This window comes from Sorex araneus, chromosome 5, assembly GCF_027595985.1.
Source record: "Sorex araneus isolate mSorAra2 chromosome 5, mSorAra2.pri, whole genome shotgun sequence".
In the NCBI taxonomy this organism is placed as follows: domain Eukaryota; kingdom Metazoa; phylum Chordata; class Mammalia; order Eulipotyphla; family Soricidae; genus Sorex; species Sorex araneus.
This window is the reverse complement of record NC_073306.1, coordinates 29,166,155-29,187,843: the sequence shown is the minus strand read 5'-3', so window position 1 is coordinate 29,187,843 and position 21,689 is coordinate 29,166,155. Positions and strand designations below refer to the sequence as shown.

Below are 21,689 nucleotides of genomic sequence, written 5' to 3'. Positions count from 1 at the left end.
CTCCCTGAGCTCTTTCTCCAGTCCTCCATATTTTCATGCTGCAAACCACTGGAGTTGATACAACTTTGTTTGTAATGTTTCCACACACTTCAAATAGATACCTAAAAGTGGGACTGCTGGATCATATGACAGCTGTCTATAACTTATTTCAAAATGGTTGCACCAACTTACATTTTCACCAATTGTACCTAAGGATTCTTTTTTCTTCACATGCTCTCCAACATTTGCTGTTCTTTTTTTTTTTTTAAGTCTTGTTTTTTTGTGTCACACTCAGTGGTGTTCAGGGGCTAATTCTGGCTCAGTACCTGGGGTACCACTGCAGGTGCAGAGGGGACCAGCATAGAAGAGGATGGCACCCAGGTCACGTGCATGAAAAACATGCACTATAGCCACTGAGTATTTCTTAGGCCCCCTCAGTTCTTTCATTTTCCTTTTTTATTGGGGGAAACACACCAGCAGTGCTCAGGACTTACTACTGGCTCTGTGCTCAAGGATCATTCCTGGTGGGGCCCAGGGGATCATATGGAGTGATAGGGATCAAACCCAGGTCAGTTATGTGCAAAGCAAACACCCTACTCACCGTAGTATCACTCTAACCACAATTTTTTGCTAAGTTTTTAACACTAAAAGTGAAGTAGTATCTGAAGGTAGATTTAATTAGATGCTTATAAATTTTGTAAAGGAAACCACAAAACACACCAGAAAAAAGGGTGAAGAAATAATTGCATTAAAAAGAAAAGATAAAATGGAAAAGTTAGATCAACATAAAGACAGGAAATATTTTAAAAAATTCTTATAAGTAGATAATCAGCAAAACTGGAATTTAAAAACCAACAATATCTGTAGTTACATTACATAAAAACTCTAAAGACTCAGTTTTTTGTTTGCTTGTTTATGGGCCATAGTCGGCAGTGCTCCAGGCTTACACCTGGATCTGAGATCAGGAATTACCACTGGCGGGTTCAGGACAGGGGCCTGGGGGGTGGGAGGTGAGTGGGTGGGGTGGGCATACATGGGTTTGGGGATTGAATCTAGGTTGGCCACATGCAAGATAAGCACCCTACGTGCTATACTATCTCTCTGACCCCACTAAACACTCTATTTATTTATTTTTTTTTAAATTACTTGATCCCGGCTCATGGATTTATTTTATTTTTTTATATTTCATATTTCATTTTTATTTATTTATTTTTAATTTTTTATTGAGTCACCATGTGGAAAGTTACAAAGTTTTCAGGTTTAAATCTCAGATATACAATGCTCGAATACCCATCCCTTCACCAGTGCTCATATTCCACCACCAAGAATCCCAGTATAGCTCCACCCCGACCCCCCACACCCCTAGCCCCCCCACCCTTAGACCCCCCCCCCCCCCCGCCTGTAAACACTCTATTTAAAAGAAAGAGATTTCGGGTGCTTGGAGATCGCTCAGTAGCTAAAGCACATTCCTCGAAAGCATGAGATTGTGAGTTCAATTCCTGGTGCCACCATATGCACCTCCCAGCATGCCACAACCCAGGCAGTTCTGCTATTTGTGTACTTGGTTGTTCTGCCTTCTGAGATCCCCAGTGCTGCAAACAATTTCTGGCGCACCAGAACCAGGTGTGAGTCCTGGTAAGCACAGCAACTGAGAAAAAAAAAATGCAGAGGGCCAAGCCATAGTAGAGCAGCTAAGGTCCTTCCCTTGCTTGTGGCAGACCTGTGTTCAGTCCCTGGCATTCCATATATTCCCTGAGCCCCAGGTGGAGAAACCCTGCCCTCTGCCCCAAAGATGTATAAACATATGACTCTTAGTGAGCAAACATCTGTCAGCACTGCAGCAAACACCCTGGCAATCATACAACCTGTGTGGGAGAGCTCCATAACTAAAGAGCACACGATTTTCTTGGAGAGCACTGTGGCTGAGTATGCAAGTACAAGCAATAAAATTTGATGTGACTTCCAGAAAACATAACTAAATGTGAAAGCACCACAACTAAGTATGTATGCATTTTCCATCATCACATCAGAGAAAAGGGAAGAAGGAGGGAAAATAAAGAATCTCTCTCTCTCTCTTTCTCTCTCTCTCACCCATACACAAACACAATAACCACATGTCATCTAACAAAAGATGTAGTTTGCAGACACATAGAATTAAAGTAAAAGGGGTAAACTACACAAATACTAACCAAAGGATAGCTTGACTATATTAATATCAGATACAGTAGACTTTAGGACAAAGATATTATCAGGGTCTGGAGCAATAGTACAGCAGGTAGGGCATTTGCCTTGCATGGTGGCCAACCTGGGTTCAATCCCCAATATCCCATATGGTGCCCCAAGCACTGACAGGAGTAATTCCTGAGTGTAGAGCCAGGAGTAACCCCTGAATATCACTGGATGTGACCCAAAAAGCAAAAAAAAAAATCAGAAATAAAGGTCGATTCATAAAGCATAATAATCTGTTAATTAGTAACAGAGTCAAAATGCATATAATAAAACATGACAAAAATAATACATAATTATAGATAAAAAATGTCAATTCTACTTAGTAACTGACAAAACAATTGGAAAGTCTTGTCAATAAGATGGAGAGAAGACTTGAACAAATCTAATCAACTTGACCTAATTAAAATTATAAAACACTAGGCTGAAAAGAGCAAATTATAAATCCATTCCAGGTGCACCAAGATAAATCATGCAAATTATGTTTTTTGGTCAAATTGGAATAAAATTAGAAGTTAATTAGATAAAGATATATGAATAATTCACATACATTTAGAAATTAAATAACATGCTCTAACAATCCATTGGTCGAAGACAAAATTTTTTTGGAGGGGGAGTTTCTGCCACACCCATTGATTCTCTTAGGTTACTTCTGGCTCTACACTCAGAAACTACTCCTGGGACCATACGGGATGGCCGGGATCAAACCCGGGTCAGTCTCATGCAAAGCACACCTTGTACTATTGCTCTGATCCCAGTCAAAGAAGAAATTATCAGGGAAATTAGAAGAAATTTTTTTTTTTTGGCTTTTTGGGTCACACCCGGCGATGCTCATGACTCCTGGCTCTGCACTCAGGAATCACTCCTGGTGGTGCTCGGGGACCATATAGGATGCTGGGAATTAAACCTGGGTCGGCTGCATGCAAGGCAAACGCCCTACCCGCTATACTATCGCTCCAGCCCCCAAATTTTAAGATAAATGTTAACTACAACACAATATATCAAAATGTGTGGGATGCAGATAAAGCAATGCTTGAAAACAATTTATAATTGTATAGGTTTATATGGGTTGGAGCGATAGAACAGTGGGTAGGACATTTGCTTTGCACACGGCCGACCTGGGTTCAATTCCTCTGCCCCTCTCGGAGAGCCCGGCAAGCTACCAAGAGTATCCCTCCTGCATGGCAGAGCCTAGCAAGCTACCCATGGCGTATTCGATATGCCAAAAACAGTAATAAGTCTCACAATGGAGACGTTACTGGTGCCCACTCGAGCAAATCGATGAGCAACGGGATGACAGTGATAGTGATAGTGACAGTGATAGGTTTATATGATAGAAAAGGAAGGACTAAGATCAATCAGATAGGGCCAGGGAGACTGCACATGATTTGTATGCAAGAGGCCCTGGTTCCATCCCTGATACCGCATAGTTCCCCGAGCAGTGTGCTGGGAATAGCCCCTGACTATAACTGTCTGTGGCCCAGACATTAACTAGATGATGTACTTGACAGAGAGCGAGAGCTCAAGGGCACATGCTTTGCATTTTCAAAGACCTAGGTTTGATCTAAGTAGCACATAATCTCCCCACTCATGGCCAGGGTGGTCTTAGTGGCTATTAGCACCACTGGCCCGAGCAAGGGTGCACCATCAAGCCCTAACACTGACCATCCTGCTTGGTCGAGCACCACTAACAGTGTCCCCCTAGCTCACTGGGCTTGTTTGGGAGGAACCTCTCAAAAAATAATAAAGTCAAACAATTAGGTTTCATTTTAAGAATCAAGAAAAGTGGGATTGTATTACAGTGGGTTCAATCACTAGCATCGCAAAAAACAAATGCTATAAACAGAGCAAATTAAACCTAAAACAAATGAATGCAATGTAAGTAACAGAAACTTAAAAATGGACATTCAGGGACTGGAGCAATAGTACATCGAGCAGGTAGAACACTTGCCTTGTACATGGCCGACCTGGGTGACCTAGGGTCGATCCCAGTATCCCATATGTTTCCCCGGTCCACCAGGAATAATTCCTGAGTGCAGAGCCAGGAGTAATTCCTGAGCATTACCAGTGTGCCCCCTATCCACCACAAATACATTCAACATTCAATCAATAGAAAATTAATAACATTAAAAGCGGATTTTTTTAATTTAAAAAAAGGTGGATTTTATGGCTTTTGTGTGTTTGGGCCACACATGGCAATACTCAGAAGTTTTTCTAGCTCTGTACTTAGGAATTACTCTTGGCGGGGGTTGGGGGACCATATGGGATGGTGGGACTGAACCCAGGTTGGAGCGTGCAAGGCAAGTGCTCTACTTGCTGTGCTCTCTCTCCACCCCCCCCCAAAGAGTTGATTCCTTAAAAAAGAAAAAGAAAAAAAAAGGGAGGGAGGTGGAACCACCACCAATATCAATATCATGAATAAAAGAAAACATATCATTATAGGTCTTATGAACACTGAAAGGGTAACAAGGTATGAGACATTTGAAATCACCCAACCTACCTCTTCAAAGGAATATTTTTCTACTGTATGGAGAGCATCTTGTGACTCGTTCCACCCTCCAATAGAATAGATGCAATCATTGAGTGCAGCCACCCCAAGATAAGCTCTTCTAGTTCCCATCGGAGGAAGTGGAGACCAGCGCTTGGAAAGCGGATCATAAACTTCAAAAGAACGAAGCTCTATTCCTTCATTGCTGATGCCCCCAATTACATAAATTAAACCTGGAAATAGAATATATTTGCTCAGTTGCTATAAAAACTTATATAAATATTTATTAAAAAAGTAGTAAGTGGAGCTGGAACAACAGTATAGAGGGTAGGCCATTTGCCTTGCATGCGGCCAACTCGGGTTCGATTCCCAGCATCCCATATTGTTGGGGACGGGCCTAGGCACCCCCTGCCTCTGTCCCTGTAAACAGGGACTGGGTGAGGAGGGGGCCTAGGCACTCCCTACCTTAGTTCCTGTAAACGGGAATGAGTAAGGAGAAACGTGGCATGAGGGCGAGCCATCCCCTGACAGCTGACCTTGACAGGCGGCCGAAGGGCCATCATACTCTGGCGGCCAGCCTGGAAAGGGGGTCGAAGGGCTACCATGCTCTGGCAGCTGGACTCGAGAGGAGGCTGAAGGGAGGATTGGCTCGCGTCTGCCATGGCCATGCTCAAGGCCACATCTGCTTTCCCATGTTTCTCAAGGCTGAGAGAAGGAACCGAAAAACAAGTAATATTGGCAAAAATAAAGTTGCCTGCACCACTTGATTAATAATGTTTATGCCACTTATGTAACCTGCTGATCGTTGCTAAAATAAGACTATATAAACCCGCTTGGATTTCAATAAACTTGCTGTATGCCGTATATTGCATGCAGTCCTCCCTAGCCCACTCAACTCTCATTCCCTCTCTCCGGCCGAGGTTCAAGTTGGCCACGCGGGCCAAGGCACCATATGGTCCCCCGAGCACCGCCAGGAGTAATTCCTGAGTGCAAAGACAAGAGTAATCCCTGTGCACTGCTGGGTGTGACCCAAAAAGCTAAATTAATTAATTAATTAAAAGTAGTAAGTGTGGGGCTGGAATGATAGGATAGCGGGTAGGGCGTTTGCCTTGCACGCAGCCAACCCAGGTTCGATTCCCAGCATCCCATATGGTCCCCTGAGCACCACCAGGAGTAATTTCTGAGTGCAGAGCCATGAGTAACTCTGTGCATTGCCGGGTGTGAATGCACACCCGGCAATGCACAGAGAAAAGAAAAAAAAAGAAAGAAAAAAGTGTGAGGTGCCACTTCCACTGCTAATCAAGTAAAATAAATAAATGTTGAAAAACCAAAAATAACTTCTTTAAATTTACTATGTGATGTTATATTTAATGCAGGGGTCACTTATACTTTAAGAGAAAATCATTTTCTGTCTAATTTATCACAGTTCACATTTAAACATGTTGTTAAGAATTAGGGTTTCATCTTTGGTACATCTATACAATGGAATACTATGCAGCTGTTAGAAAAAAGGAGGTCAAGAATTTTGTAGTCAAGTGGATGGGCATGAAAAGTTTCATGCTGAGTGAAATGAGTCAGAAAGAGAGAGACAGACATAGAAAGATTGCACTCATCTATGGTATATAGAATAACAGAGTGGGAGACTAACACTCAAGAACTGTAGAAATAAGTACCAGGAGGTTGACTCCATGGCTTCGAGGCTGGCCTCACGTTCCGGGGAAAGGTCAACTCAGAGAAGCGATCACCAACTACATTGTAGTCGAAGGCCATGTGGGGGAAGGGAGTTGCGGGCTGAATGAGGGCTAGAGACTGAGCACAGCGGCCACTCAACACCTTTATTGCAAACCACAACAGCTAATTAGAGAGAGAAAACAGAAGGGAATGCCTTGCCACAGTGGCAGGGTGGGGTGGGGGGGAGATGGGATTGGGGAGGGTGGGAGGGACACTGGGTTTACGGGTGGTGGAGAATGGGCACTGGTGAAGGGATGGGTTCCAAACTTTGTATGAGGGAATAAAGAATAAAAAAAAAAAAGAATTAGGGTTTCATGAGTTTACTTATTTATTTATTTGGGGTTTTGGTTTTTGGTCTCTCCCAGAGGTATCTGCAGCTGCTGGCTCTGTAAGCACTCACCATCACTCCTGGTGTTGCTTGGTGCCAGGCATCAAAGCAGGGTGGGCTGCATGCAAGGCAAGTGCCATAACCCCTGTACTATCTCCTCAGTTTGGGGCAGGGGTAGTATATAAATTTAAAGGGGAATTTACTTTAATAAAAATTAAAGATGCTAAAACAATTTGTCAGACATAGATTTCCTATTTTATTGTCTGAAGATCTCAAACTGCAGACTGTACTACCTCATATAGGTATGAGGTATGAATGGAAAGGGAGAAGAATTTTTTGCTGCCACCGCCGCCCCCCAACAAAAACAAAACATGGGGCTGGAGAAATAGTACAGTGAGGAGGGCACATAGCTGACCTGGGTTCAATTCCCATCATGTCATATGGAATTCTGAGCACCGCCAGTATAATTCCTAAGAACAGAGCCAGGACTAACCCCTGAGCATCACCAGGTATGACCAAAAAGAAACAATGACAGGAAAAAAATGCATAATACATTTAAGCTGAGAGTGATATGGCACCATTTGTTGAGTCTACATATTGAACATAAACCAGGACAGACTAAACTCAGAATAGTTACATGGCTATATAAAAGTATCAGGACCAATTATTAGAGTATGACATAATACCATATACAGGAATGATACAGGAGTGATCACTGAATTCAGAGTCATGAGTAAGCCCTGACCACTGCTGGGTGTACCCCACACACAAATCAGGGAAAAAGATTTTTTCTTTCGAAACATGATTTGAGACTAATGATTCTCACAATTTATAACTTAGGGGTGGGAGGATTTGGGGTCATACCTTTTAGGTCTCTGGAAGAGTCTCATTTGCTGTTCAGGGGTAGAACCAGTAGAACTAAAGGGACCATTTGGGGTTTTTTTTTGTTTGTTTTTTTGGCTTTTTGGGTGACACTCAACGATGCTCAGGTGTTACTCCTGGCTCTGCACTCAGGAATTACTCCTGGTGGTGCTCGAGAGACCATATGGGAGGCCCCAGCATTGGTCCCAATCAGACCCAGGTTGCAAGGCAAACGCCCTACCTGCTGTACAATCCAGCCCTACAGGGACCATTTGGTGCCAGATATCAAGCCTAGGGTACCTGCATGCGACCATCACTCCAGTCCTTTGAGCTATCTTCCTGGTCCAGTCACAACTAATTTTTGCATAATTTTACTTTTTGGGTCACACTCAGTGATGCTCAGGGGCTACTCCTGGCTCTACACTCAGGAATCACTCCTGGCGGTGCTCAGGGGATCATATGGGACACTGGGAATCGAACCTGGGTCGGCCGTGTGCAAGACAAACACCGTACCCGCTGTGCTATTGCTCCACCCCCTTTTTTGCATAATTTTAAAATGACTTGGGACGGAGGACAGTTGAGTCAAGGATGGAGACTGGGTGGGTAAGTTTCATACCACCTGTTAAGCTCTTAGCATTTACCTTTTAGTATAATACTGTTACATGAACCTTTTAATTCAGGGGCCAGAGAGATAATACAGCAAGGTAGGCTGCTTGCCTTCCATGTGACCAACCTGGGTTCAATCCCCAGCATCCCATACGGTCCTCCGAGCCCCCCAGGAATGATCCTGAGCACAGGGCCACGAGTAAACCTTGAGAACCATTGGTTTGGTCCCTCCCCCCAAAACAAAATTATGAGAGAGGATAACTCATAATCTCCCTATTATTCAGCTTCCTCATCTAAGGAACTAAAACAAGTAATCTTCAGTATGCCTCTATTTTTATACAGGAAAACAAAAATAATAAACATATAAAAAAGTACTGATATATTACACAATAAATATAATCTGCATCATGTAATTTGAACATTTAAATCCTAGTGGAAATTTGAGAAGATACTCTCACAAAGTAGAAAGAACTTGAGCTGGGAACAGAGCAGGCTGAGTATCATATAACAAAGGGGAGACATTACAGGTACATATAAATCTGTTCTCCAGCTCTGGACAGGGAATCAGATTCTATTTCACTGTGCTAATTATCTCTCAGTCACAGCGATAGGTCTATCTATGTACCATCATAAGGAACAACACAGTAATTTTCAAATCTGTCTTTAAGATTATATTCTGTATGATATGAATTAGAATTTACCCATGGATTGCAAACTAAAGCAGTTTCAAAGACCCAGTGCTGCAACGGACTAGTGCCTATATGTTGTTCTGGGGTTGCTCCTGAAAGTGTATTACAGGATCATGTGCCATGCTAGGGATATGAAATGCCAGGAATCTAGTCAGGCCCCCAGGCCCAGTGAAATTTTGGGGGATTAGCTATTTGGTTTTTTTTTTTTTGCTTTTTTGGGTCACACCTGGCGATGCACAGGGGTTACTCCTGGCTCTGCACTCAGGAATTACCCCTGGCCGTGCTCAGGGGACCATATGGGATGCTGGGATTTGAACCCGGTCGGCCGCGTGCAAGGCAAACGCCCTACCCGCTGTGCTATCTCTCCAGCCCCAGCTATTTGGTTTTGGAGGAGAGTTGGGGGGCCTTCCAAGTGGTGCTCACAAGGTCCTGGGCCTCACTGGCTATTCTTGGCCAAAGTAGCAGATGATTCTGTACATCGGCCCAAAGATACTATGCAGCTCTCTGGCTCTGTGCTGCCAGGGATACCCCAGCCATTGAGGCATTGCAGGGAGCCTCCAAAGGCTTCACTCAGTAATGCTAGAGGGACTATGTAGAGCTGGAAATCAAACCAGGTCAGATGCATGCTATATACGAGCATATGAACCCTGAACTCCAATATCTCCCAGCCCTTAGTGAAGTTTTGAGGAGTCTTCCAAAAAGTGCTTAGGGTTTGGAGGTGACTCCCAGTGATACTTGCTCTGCTAAGAGGACCTGACAGTGCTCAGACTAAGGTTCTAATACTATGAGGGTTTCATGGTCCTGGGGGCAACAAGGGACACTTCAGTGGTGCTCAGCGGTGAAGAGTTACACCCAGAGGAGCTGGGAAGGCATGCAGTATTGAGGACTGAATTTGACTCCTTGAGCATACAGTGCATATTTTCTAGTCCTTTGAGTTATCCTCAGCTCCTAAGGATAGTTTTTCATATTTTTCTCTACTTAGGAATATCTACTAATATCTGCATTAAAAAAAAAGTGACAATAAAGATTTTGTCTACAGAACCGAGCTTACATGTGGGCTTGGAGGTACTTGGGACACTAGTGGAGGCAAGTGGGTCTCTGGTGGTGGGTTTGGTGTTGGAATGATACATCCATAAAAGTAAACCCCACTATCTAAATAAAAATGGTTTAAGAAAGAAAGTAAAAAATCTTAATGACAATAATGGGTAACAATTCAAATATAGTTTTCACTAGTATGGTACTTATGTCTACCTGAATTTTTAATTCTTGTTTCATTTACCTTGCAAAAATTATATTGGCAGTTAGAAAGAAATGAGGTTAAGAGATATAAACAGTTAAAAAGATGGGACCAGGGTAATAGATCAAAGAGCTGAAGCATCTGCTTTGCATGCTGGAGGCCTGGGTTTGATCCATGCTATTACATGGATCCCTTGAGCACTGCTAGGAATGACCCCTGAGCAGTAAGCTGGGTGGAGGCCATGAAAATTACTGCATGTGGTCCAAAACCAATTTTTAAAAAATAAATTCGAGATTAAAAAGCTAACTTTCTGAGGCTGGAGCGATAGCACAGCAGGGAGGGCGTTTGTCTTGCACGTGACTGACCCGGGCTTGATCCCCAGCATCCCATATGGTCCTCTGAGCACCGCCAGGAGTAACTCCTGAGTGCAGAACCAGGAGTAACCCCTGAGCATCGCTGGTGTGACTCAAAAAGCAAAAAAAAAAACTAACTTTCTGAAGTCTGACAGATAGTGCAGCAGGTAGGGCACTTGCCTTGCACGCAGACAACCCCAGTTTATTCCCCAGCATCTTATATAGTCACCCAAGCACAGCCAGGAGTGATTCCTGAATGCAGAGTCAAGAGTAACCCCTGAGCTTCGCTGGGTGTGGCCCAAAAACAAAAACTTAAAGGAGGAAGTTCCATATCACAATGTCTATCACTCAATACTAACAGACATAAAAATATACTTTTTTGAAAATAAAGCTTCAAGCTCAATTTTTTATTTTTAATTAATTTTAAAGAGTGTTTGTACTGAATGAAACTTACTTAGATGTGAAGGGAGAGAATGAGAGGAAGTACTGGCTGGCTGAGTTGTACCCCCAGGTACCTGAGCACTACTCAGAAGACCCACACAAAATAAAAAATAAAATACAGTTTCAGAAAAAAATATTTTCAGGAAAAGCATTTTATAAAGTAATTACCTTGCATTTCACAGCACCCAAAATAGTAGCGTGACACAGCCATGTTGCCAACAACTTCCCATTTATTTTCATCTGGATCGAATCGTTCAATAGAATTCCCTATTTCAGCTCCAACCCACCCACCTGTAACCAAGTAAAAGAATGTTATTTCCAGGATAAAGAAAACTTATTTATGAAAACTACAGAAGCTATCTAATCTTTTACTTTACATTATGGATGAGTATAAATCAGAAGAATTATCTGCCCAAGACCACAGGAAAAGTTAGAACTTTTGTGTTTGCTTGCTTTTGGGCTACACCCGGCTGTGCTCAGAGTTAACTCCTGGTTCTGTGCTCAGGGATCACTCCTGGCATTGCTAAGGGGACTATATGGCATGCCAGGAATTAAACTTGGGTTGGTAACATGCAAGATAAATGTCATACCTGCTTGTAATATGTCTTTGGCTCCAAAAAAATTAGAATTTGACTGTGATTAGAACTCACATCTTTTACTTTAATTCAAAACTCCATCTGGTTTTCAATACATAGCTTAAAAAGCAAATAAAGGGGCTAGACAGATAGTACAGTAGGTAGGTTGCTTACCTTGCATGTGGCCAACCTGGGTTCAATCCTGGGATCCCATATGGCCCCCAAAACATTGCCAGGAGTGATTCCTGAGTGCAGAGCCAGGAATAAATCCTGAGCATTGCTGGGTGTGGCCCAAAAACAAACAAACAAAAAAAACCCATATTCTATATTTCAGAATGCAAACCCTAACCATAAATTTTATTTATATAGTCAAAAATTTACTTCATGGACTTCTCAGGGTATTGTGTGTGTGTGTGTGTGTGTGTGTGTGTGTGTGTGTGTATGAACTGGAGTGATAGTACAGCAGGTAGGGCGTTTGCCTTGCACACAGCCGACCTGGGTTTGATTCCTCCATCTCTCTCAGAGATCCTGGCAAGCTACCGAGAGTATCCTGCCTGCACGGCAGAGTCTGGCAAGCTACCCGTGGCATATTCGATATGCCAAAAATAGTAACAACAAGTCTCACAATGGAGACATTACTGGTGCCTACTCGAGCAAGTCGATGAACAATGGGACGACAGTGCAGTGCAGCGTGTATATTTATATATATGTATATATACACACATATATAAAAATGGGATCAGTGACTCTTTATTGCACCCTTATATATCACTGTAACACTGTCATCCTGCTGATCATCGATTTGCTCGAGCGGACCTAGTAACATCTCCATTCGTCCTAAACCTGAGATTTTAGCAGCCTCTCTTTACTCGTCCTTCCCAAAGGTGCTGCATTGGAGGCTCTTTCAGGGTCAGGGGAGTGAGACCCATCATTATTACTGTTTCTGACATATAAATACGCCACTGGGAGCTCGCCAGGCTCTCCTGTGCAGACAGGAAACTCTCAGTAGCTTGCCAGGTTCTCTGCGAGGGAGAACTAGGGTATAAGAGGTTTCCGGGAGCTTGGTTTTATAGTCCGGATCTTGGCCATTGACGGGATTACACGGCGCCAGGGGCAGTTTATGGGTGTGGCTGCCAGCTACTGGAAAATGGGGGGTCTGGATAGAGGAGGCCCAGTCCCGATCAGAGCAGGTTTGGAGATCTCAGGCCCGGGTCCCGCACACCTGGGTTCCTCTGCCAGTTCCTTCATGCGTGAGTCTTATCCAAACGTGTGGAGAGGGGCCTTGAGCATGGCTGTGGCTGGGTTCCAGAGGTCTTTAGCTGCTGGAGCTCTACTCGGGGCAAGGAGCGAAACTCAACCCGCCCCAATCTGAGAGGCCCTAGTGAAGACAGCCAGGCGAGGGGACAAGAGACTCTGCGTTGCTCTCTTCAATGAGCTTGGTTTTATAGTCTCTGGATCTTGGCTGTTGATGGGATTACAGGGCGTTTGGGGCATTTTGTGGGTGTGGCTTATTATACATATTTATGAATCTTATAAATATATATAAAATATTTTTGTGTGTGGTGTTGGGAAACCCAATCCAAAGTTTTACCAAAGCAAGCCAAGTGTTCTACATTTAGATGGTGATCTCTCTCTCTCTTATGGAGAAATCCATTCTTGAAAATATTCCTCAGCAATAAAATTTTAAGAATAATAATTTGGGCAACGGCTGCCACAGAGGGGGTTAGGGAAGGGGGATGGGGTGGTGGTGATGGGAGGGATACTGGGATCATTGGTGGTGGAAAATGGGCACTGGTGGAGGGATGGGTACTCGATCATTGTATGACTAAAACGCAAGCATGAAGGTTTGTAAGTATGTAACTGTACCTCATGGGGATTCACTAATCTAAAAAAAAAAAAAAAGAATTTGGGCAACAAATGCAGCCCAGTGGCAGAACCCAAGCTTCACAGACATGAGTTCTTGGGTTTGATATCTCACACCAAAAAAGAGAAAAAGAGTACTTGAATTTATAAAGTTGAAAAGAGGTAAGTACCTTATGGAGGGAAGACCCAATTCTGACACAATCAGAATCTACGGATTTAAATAATATTAGATATATCATTAAATTAAATGGCATAATTACCCAAAGCATAGATAGCCCCATAACAAACACAAACTCCCAAGCCACAGCGGGGGTGATTCATTGAAGCTACCGTTGTCCACTGTTTAGTAACTGGATCGTAGCATTCAGTACAGTCAAAAATCATTGAATCCTTTTCACCTAAGTTAATAAAGAAAACAGATAAGAGAAGGTTTAGTAATGAGAAGGATAGAACCACAATACAATGATCAGTAGCATTCCTCATTGTAAGAAATTTAACCATTATATCTGATTTTTAAAACATTTATTTATCCAGCCATCAATATTTTTAATAGCATTGTCCTTTTTTTGGAGGGAAGGCTCCCAAGTAGTGCTCAAGGGGCACACAGGACATGGTCAGAGATGCCTAAGGGCCTATAGGAACATCCTGTGATATTCAAAAGTCAAGGGGCGCTGGGGATCAAATCAGGCTGGGTTATGCAAGACAAGCCCCTTATCTATTTATCTATTTATTTGGTTTGGGGGCCACACCCAACAATACTCAGGGATTACTCTTGGCTCTGCACTCAAAATCACTCCTGGCAGTGCTCAAATCATATGGGATTGAACCCAAGTTGGCCACGTGCAAGGCAAGCACCCTATCCATTGTACTTTCTAGACCTTTTTATATTAGCTTAGATAAGTGGCCTTTGGTCAGCCATATGCAAGCACTATAAGCCCCGTTTTATCTCCCCAACCCTCTAATACTTGGGGGAGATTTGGACCATACCTAGTGGTGCTTAGGAGATACTTCCAAGCCCCATGTTCTCGATGCACCATGCAGTGCTGGACATTGAGCTTCGAGTCAGCTGCATGCAAGGCATACAGAGCCTTAATCCCTGTACTAGTTCTCTGCCCACTATCTCAACCATTTAAAAATTCTGTAACATTAAACATACCCACATTATTTTGCATTCACCACAGGCATTTATTCCTAAAATTTATTTCATATTTAAAACTGAAACTATGTATTAATTAAAACTCCCTAAATTCTCCCTTTCCCTCCAGCCCTTGCCAACGATCCCTGCCTTTATGATTTAGACCACTATAAATACCTCCTGCCTCATATAAGAGGGATAATATAGTATCCCTATAGAAGGGGGAAGGCCTTCCCAAGCAGTCTCAGGAAGCCTGGTAGTCCATCGCGGTTACTCTTGGCCACTGGGCCAGAGGTTCAATGCAAGGGCCCAGGGACGCAATGCTGCTTGGGCCCTGCAGTATCAGGAATTACCTGGTGTTTGGAGACCTCCAGAGCCATACCCAGCAATGCTCAGGGACTTCCAGGGCTGCACTCTGCAATGTTAAGGTGCAGACATCAAACCAAGATTGGCCACATGCAAAGCATGTATTTTGACCTTTGTACTATCTCTCCAGTCCTCATACAGTATTAATAATAATAATAGTAATAATTTTTAAAAACTGGCAAGGCAGGGCAATCAGGACACAACAGTCTTTTCTGTTGGGACAACTCATTATGTAAACACGGGGGAAATGAAATAAACTACCCATATAACTCAATTCCAAGTACATTACAGACATATAAAACAATAAAGTTATAAAACAATAAAGTTATAAAACAATAAATAAACAAGTATAGATCCTACTTTGAAGTAGGGAAGAATTTATTTATAAAAAAATTTCCTTATAAGAAGAGACCTGGGAGATATCTCAAAGGGCTGGACAATATGCTTTGCTTGCAGGAGTCTCAATTTCATTCCTGGCATCACATGGTTCCTTAAGCTATAAGTAAACCCAGAAATGAGCCAGGATTCACAAAAAAAAAAAAAAAAAAACCAACAAACAAGTAAAGCAGTTGGAGAGATCGTATAGTGGGTAGGGTGTTTGCCTTGCACATAGCTAGCCTGGGTTCAATCTCTGCATGCCATACAGTCCCCCTAGTACTGCCAGGAGTAATTTCTGAATGCAGAGAGCTAGGAGTGATTCCTGAGCATCACTCGGAGTGGCTCCAAAGAGCAAAAAAGGGGAAGATTGAGGTTGGAGAAGTAATATAGTGGGTAGGGTATTTGCCTTGCATGCAACAAACTAGAACCCCATATGGTTCCCCAAACCTGCCAGGAATGATCCCTGAGTACAGAGCCAGGACTAAGCCCTGAGTACAGCCTAGTGTGCCCAAAAAAAACCCTAAATAATAAATGCCAGCCAAAATTTTGGTGCTACATTTTATAGACAACTTTTCAATGAAATAAAAAATGATGGGTCTCTCTTATGATAAGTTACAATATCCATATGGTCTGAAATATTTAGTACTGGTATTTCCTTTTTCTTTCTTTTATTCAATAAACATTTACTAAGTTCGTTTATATCTCCATAGTACCTAGCAATATATAGCTACCGGGAGTCTCCGGTCCACTCAGCAGAGCCTGGCAAGCTACCTGTGGCATATTTGATATGCCAAAAACAGTAACAAGGCTCACAACGGAGACATTACTGGTGCCCACTCAAGCAAATTGATGAACATCGGGACGACAGTACCACAGTGCTATATATGGCATATAAGAATGCAGTCAGGGGCTGGAGCAATAGTACAGCAAGTAGGGCATCTGCCTTGCATGCGGCTGACCTGTGTTTGATCCCCAGTATCCCATATGGTCCCCTGAGCACCACATAAGTAATTCCTGAATACAGAGCCTAGCGTAACCCCTGAGCATTGCCGATTGTGACTCCAAAACCAAATACAAACAAACAAAATGAACACAGTCAATTTAGGGCCAGGGATAGACCCCCTTGCCTTGCATGTGTGAGGTTTTTATCTCTGATACCAAAAATAACAAAATGCATGGAAATTGCTAAGGAAGTAGAATGAAGCCAAATTTATAGCTATAAACTAGTAAGGGAAACAAAACATTCTCATTATTACCTCCAATAGCATAGACCATCCCTCCCAGAACTGCTACTCCCAGTCCACATCGAGCCTGATGAAGCGAAGATACAGTAGTCCAGTACTGGCTAAAGGTGTCAAAACGTTCTACACAGCTGAGGGCTCTGCTATCACTCCAACGTCCTCCCTGCAATCGAGTATATCCACCTGAACAAAGGAAGGAAAGGAGGTACACAGCGAAGCCCTTTTAAACACGGAAGTGGTGATGATGAAACAAATTTAGCCCTTTTCATCTAGACATTCATTTTAGCTATTCAATAGCAAGATTAAGTGCTTGAAGGCCTGATATATAGACATGCATAATATATATGCATATATATATATACACATAAACATAACCTTTTGTGTATGTGTGTGTGTGGTACTGGGCTTCACATCCCAGGATCATATATTGAAGATTATGCCCTATCACTGAGTTACACTCCAGCCCTGATACATCTGTTACTCTTTTTTGGGGCTTGGGGGTGTTGGGCCACATCCAGTAGTACACAGGAGCTATTTCCAGCTCTGTGCTTGGGGGTTGCTCCCGGTGGTGCTCAGAGGCCATGTGATCCAGGACTCTGAGCCATCTCTCTGGCCCCACAGATATAATTCTTAAATGTATAATTTCCTGAAAGATTACTAAAGTGCAACAAAGTTAACCAGTGTTGTACCATCTGGTCCTAGTTAAAACAACGTCCTCCCTGCAATCGAGTATATCCACTTGAATAAAGGAAAGAAAGGAGGTACACAGCAAATCCCATACATTTAAACATAAAAGTGGTGATGATGAAACAAATTTAGCTCTTTTCATCTAAACATTCATTTTAACTATTCAATAGCAAGATTAAGTGCTTGAGGGCCTGCTATTATGTATATATACATACATTTTTTTTTAGTTTATGTGTGTGTGTGTGTGTGTGTGTGTGTGTGTGTGTGGTACTGGCTTCACATCCTAGGACCATACATCCCTGATGGTACTCAGGGTACTGTTAGGCAGTGGGATATGCAGTCCCAGGGTCAAAATAAGGTCGACCATATACAAAGCAAGAATTTACCTTCTGTACTATCTCTCTGGCCTAGCCTCACTATTTTCAAATTTACTGGTTTCTTTTTTTTTTTTCTTTTTGGGTCACACCCGGCGATGCACAGGGGTCACTCCTGGCTCTGCACTCAAGAATTACCCCCTAGCGGTGCTCAAGGAATCATATGGGATGCTGGGAATCAAACCCGGGTCGGCTGCGTGCAAGGCAAATGCCCTCCCTGCTGTGCTATCACTCCAGCCCAAATTTCCTGGTTTCAATGTTCCCCTTTAAAAGTAGTACTTAGGGACAGAGCAATAGTATAGTGATTAGGGCACTTGCCTTGCATGCAGCTGACCAGGGTTTGATCCCCAGTTTCCCATATGGTCCCCTAAGCCATACTCAGGTGACTCCTGAGTGCAGAGTCAAGAGAAAATCCTGAGCATCGCTGGGTGTTACCCCAAAACAAACAAACAAAAGCATATATTGGGGCCAGAGCAATAAAAGAGTGAGTACAGTGCTTGCCTTGCATACAGCTAACCCGATTTCAAGCCCTGGCACCCCAGGTGTCACCAGAGTGCCTCCAGGAGTGATCCCTAAGCACAGAGCCAGAAGTAAGCTCTGAGCACTGCCAGGTTGTTCGCCCCCCTGCCTCCCTCACACATAACAAAATAGCAGACTTCCCATCAACAGTATACCAGAACCCCTTTCTTCCACATCCTTTCCAAAGTTGCTGTTTCCAAATTTTTTCAAGTAGGTCATTCACATGGATGTGAGGTGATACCCCATTATGGTTTGCATTTTCCTGATAATAAATGATATTGAATATTTAAAAAAAAACAGCAGGCTTTATTTAGTCGGCTACTTGATGATAACTGGGTAATCTAAGAACCTAACAGTAATTTAAGAACCTAACAGTTTCAATCACAGAATATGTCAAATAGATTATTGGGGCAGAGGATAAGGCCCAGAGTAAAAGCATATGCCTGACATACATGAGACAGGAGTATGTCACAAAAAAATTGTTAATTCCTATATACATGGTATATATGAACACAATTTATTTATTTTTAATATTTTAATTTTTAATATTATAAATAATTTTAAAATAATTTATTGTTTTTTTATTTGAGAGCAATACCCAGTGGTGCTCAAGTCTTTGTGTTCAGGGATTACTCCCGGGGTTGCTTGGGGGAACCATATGTGGTTCTGGAAATTGAATCAGGTTGACCATATACAAAGATAGCACCCTACCCGCTACCTATTGCTCTGGCCCTTATAAACACAATTAAATATATATATATATGTCCTATATCAAATTAACATGCATATTCAACTCAACTGTATATTCTGTCATACAGTAATAAAGTATTAAAATATAAAAATAAGAGTCTCAACCCTAAAAATTATTTCCATTACTTTTCTAAAACTTCTTACCTACTGCATACAGGTATTTTCTTGCTTTCTTGCGAGGTCGAACCTTAGATGTCTGCAGAAAACTACAAAACTTGTTCTCTTTGGAGGATTTGCATACCTCACAATATTCTTTCAAAAGTGTTTGCAATGCAACACGAAGATTAAAATCAGATATGCCTAAAACAATAGTATAATATTTAAAACAAATGTTTAAAATATAGTATTTAGAACAAACTAAATTTAGATATTGAAAAGATATCTTTCCATAAAGATAAAATACACTTAATCAAAACACCAAAATCCATCAATGGTATCAATAGATACCTACAGTACCAAGTATCACTTTTATCATTGCCTCTAAAGAGTACGCTTACTTTAAATCAGATATTTTTAAAAGATGCTTTATTAGAGCACATGTTGCATACACATGTGTCTGACCACTAGCCACCCTCAAAATATTCATGATAGTGTATTTAAAATCATATGCATGGGGACTTCTAAATAAATATGGAAAAGTGAACCAGGATCACAAATATCTAATGAAATGAAAAAACTGAAAAAAAAAAACCCCACAAAACTCAGTATTTACAACTTATATAATAAAAACATAAAACAATGTCAAAAATATTATATTGTGTTTGCTTTTAGGTCAATGCCAGCAGTGCTGAGGGCTACTCCTGGGTATGCACTGGGTGGAGGGGCAGGGATGCTCCAGATAGGGATAGGGGGACTATATGCTGTCAAGGATTCAAACATGGGTCTCCAGAATGCAAAGCATACACTCAGTCCACTGAACTATCTCTGTGGTTCCATATCACAAACTTTAAAAAAAAATAGTTCAAGTAGATGGAAAAATAAAGAACTCAAAAGTAAAAAAAAGTTAAAGCAAGAAATAAAATAGCTGAGTGGGAGGAGGTCCATCTTCTCAAAAGACTTTTGAGCATGCTTAAGCAGAATATCCCTGCAAAAGGGAGTGTTGTTAGTTGAGAGGGTAAACTAGAGATGTAAGTCAACTTGTGTCGCACCAGCAAGCTTTAGGATATGGACCCAGTGTCAAGGTTCTTTTGGGAGGGAGGGTGTGACACCTGGAATTGAACCCATGGCCTCACATAGGGCTTTACTGCTAAGACACAGCCCAAGGTATTTTATAATTTGTGCATGTTCTCTAACAAAGAAATGTATGTTTGTTTGGTTGGTTATTTTTTTTACAGGGACACACCCAGTCATGCTTAGGGGTTACTCCTGGCTCTGCACTCAGAAATTATTCTGAATGGGCCCGGGGCTATATGGGGTGCTGGGGAATCATATCGTGGTTGGCCTCGTGCAAGGTAAGCACCCTACCCACTGTACTATCTCTCTAGCCCCAAGAAATGTATCAGTTTTATCCCCATAACCAGAAACAATAATGAGGGGAAAAAAGTTAACAAAACTTAGGAATTCTCACTAATGAACCAGAAATATAGGGGCTGGAGCAATAGCACAGTGGGTAGGGCGTTTGCCTTGCACACAACCGACCCGGGTTCGAATCCCAGCATCCCATATGTTCCCCCGAGCACCGCCAGGAGTAATTCCTGAGTGCATGAGCCAGGAGTAACCCCTGTGCATCGCTGAGTGTGACCCAAAAAGAAAAAAAAAAAGAAATATAATATAGGTATTAAGGCACTTGCTTTTCATGTGGCCAACTCTGGTTTGATCCCTGACACCTTAAATGGCCTCCTAAGCACTTCCAAGAGTGACCTCTGAGTAGAGAGTCAGCCAATATGGGTCATACTTGTGCACAGGCAGTATGACCCAAAATCATAATCATAATCCTTTCTAACAACTAATAATTTAAAGAAAGGCAGAACGAGTAGGTAAAAGAACTGAGAAGTCAAAGAACAAAACCATCAAAAGAAAATTTGGGGCTGGAGAAACAGTATAGGAGGGAAGGCGCCTGTCTTATACATAGCTGACCCAGGCACCCAATATGGTACCTAAGCTCCACCAGCCGTGATCTCTGAGTGCTGACCCAGAAATAAAACCTGAGCATCACTGTGTGGGACCCAAAAATCGAACCCCCTACCCACCAGAAAAAGAAGAAAAGAAAATTACAATATATGCTCATCAGTAAAATTAGAGAAGATCACCAGTTTATACCTAACAAAAATGCCACAATTCACTATAGTGATACACATCCTTGACTGGGTAAAGGCAGCCCTAATATGAGCCGGAGAGATAGCTCCATCGACTGGAACACAGGCTCTGCTTTCAGGAGATTCAAGTTCAATATTTGGTACTATATGGTTCCCTGAGCACCACCAAGAGCAAATCCTGAACATAGTACCAGGAATAGCCCCTAAGTACTGTGGGATGGGTTTGTCCCCTTAATCTCCCCCAAACAAACTGAAAACGCTAATAATATATAGTATTATTAGGGATATATAATTTTGTTTGTTTTAGGGCCACTCCTGGTAATGCTCAGGGGTTACTCCTGGCTATACACTCAGGAATTACTCCTGGAGGACCGTATGAGATGCTGGTGCTGGGAACTGAACTGAGGTCAGCTACGTGCAAGGAAAGTGTCCTATCCACTATACTATTGCTCCAGCCCCCTCCCTCCCCACTGTACTATCTTAAAAAAAAAACAGATTTCTTTGTTAATAACAGATTTTAACACTGTACTTAAAAAAAATAACAGATCTCAGGTCTCTAAGCAAGTCTTCGGCCTTAGTCTATATTCTCCCACCCTCATGCCTCAGG

At 42.3% G+C, this 21,689-nt stretch overlaps 1 protein-coding gene across 6 annotated transcripts in view; it reads right to left on the bottom strand.

The window, feature by feature from the left end:
- Positions 1-21,689, bottom strand: part of IPP (intracisternal A particle-promoted polypeptide) — a 72,494-nt gene that overhangs the window by 36,387 nt on the left and 14,418 nt on the right. For all 6 annotated transcript variants that reach the window (XM_055140378.1, XM_055140379.1, XM_055140382.1 and 3 more), the window contains 5 exons: positions 18,972-19,127; positions 16,513-16,680; positions 13,638-13,775; positions 11,108-11,230; positions 4,706-4,926 (listed from right to left, as the gene is read on the bottom strand). In XM_055140378.1, coding sequence (XP_054996353.1) covers positions 4,706-4,926; positions 11,108-11,230; positions 13,638-13,775; positions 16,513-16,680; positions 18,972-19,127 — 806 coding nt within the window. The remainder of the gene's footprint in view (positions 1-4,705; positions 4,927-11,107; positions 11,231-13,637; positions 13,776-16,512; positions 16,681-18,971; positions 19,128-21,689) is intronic.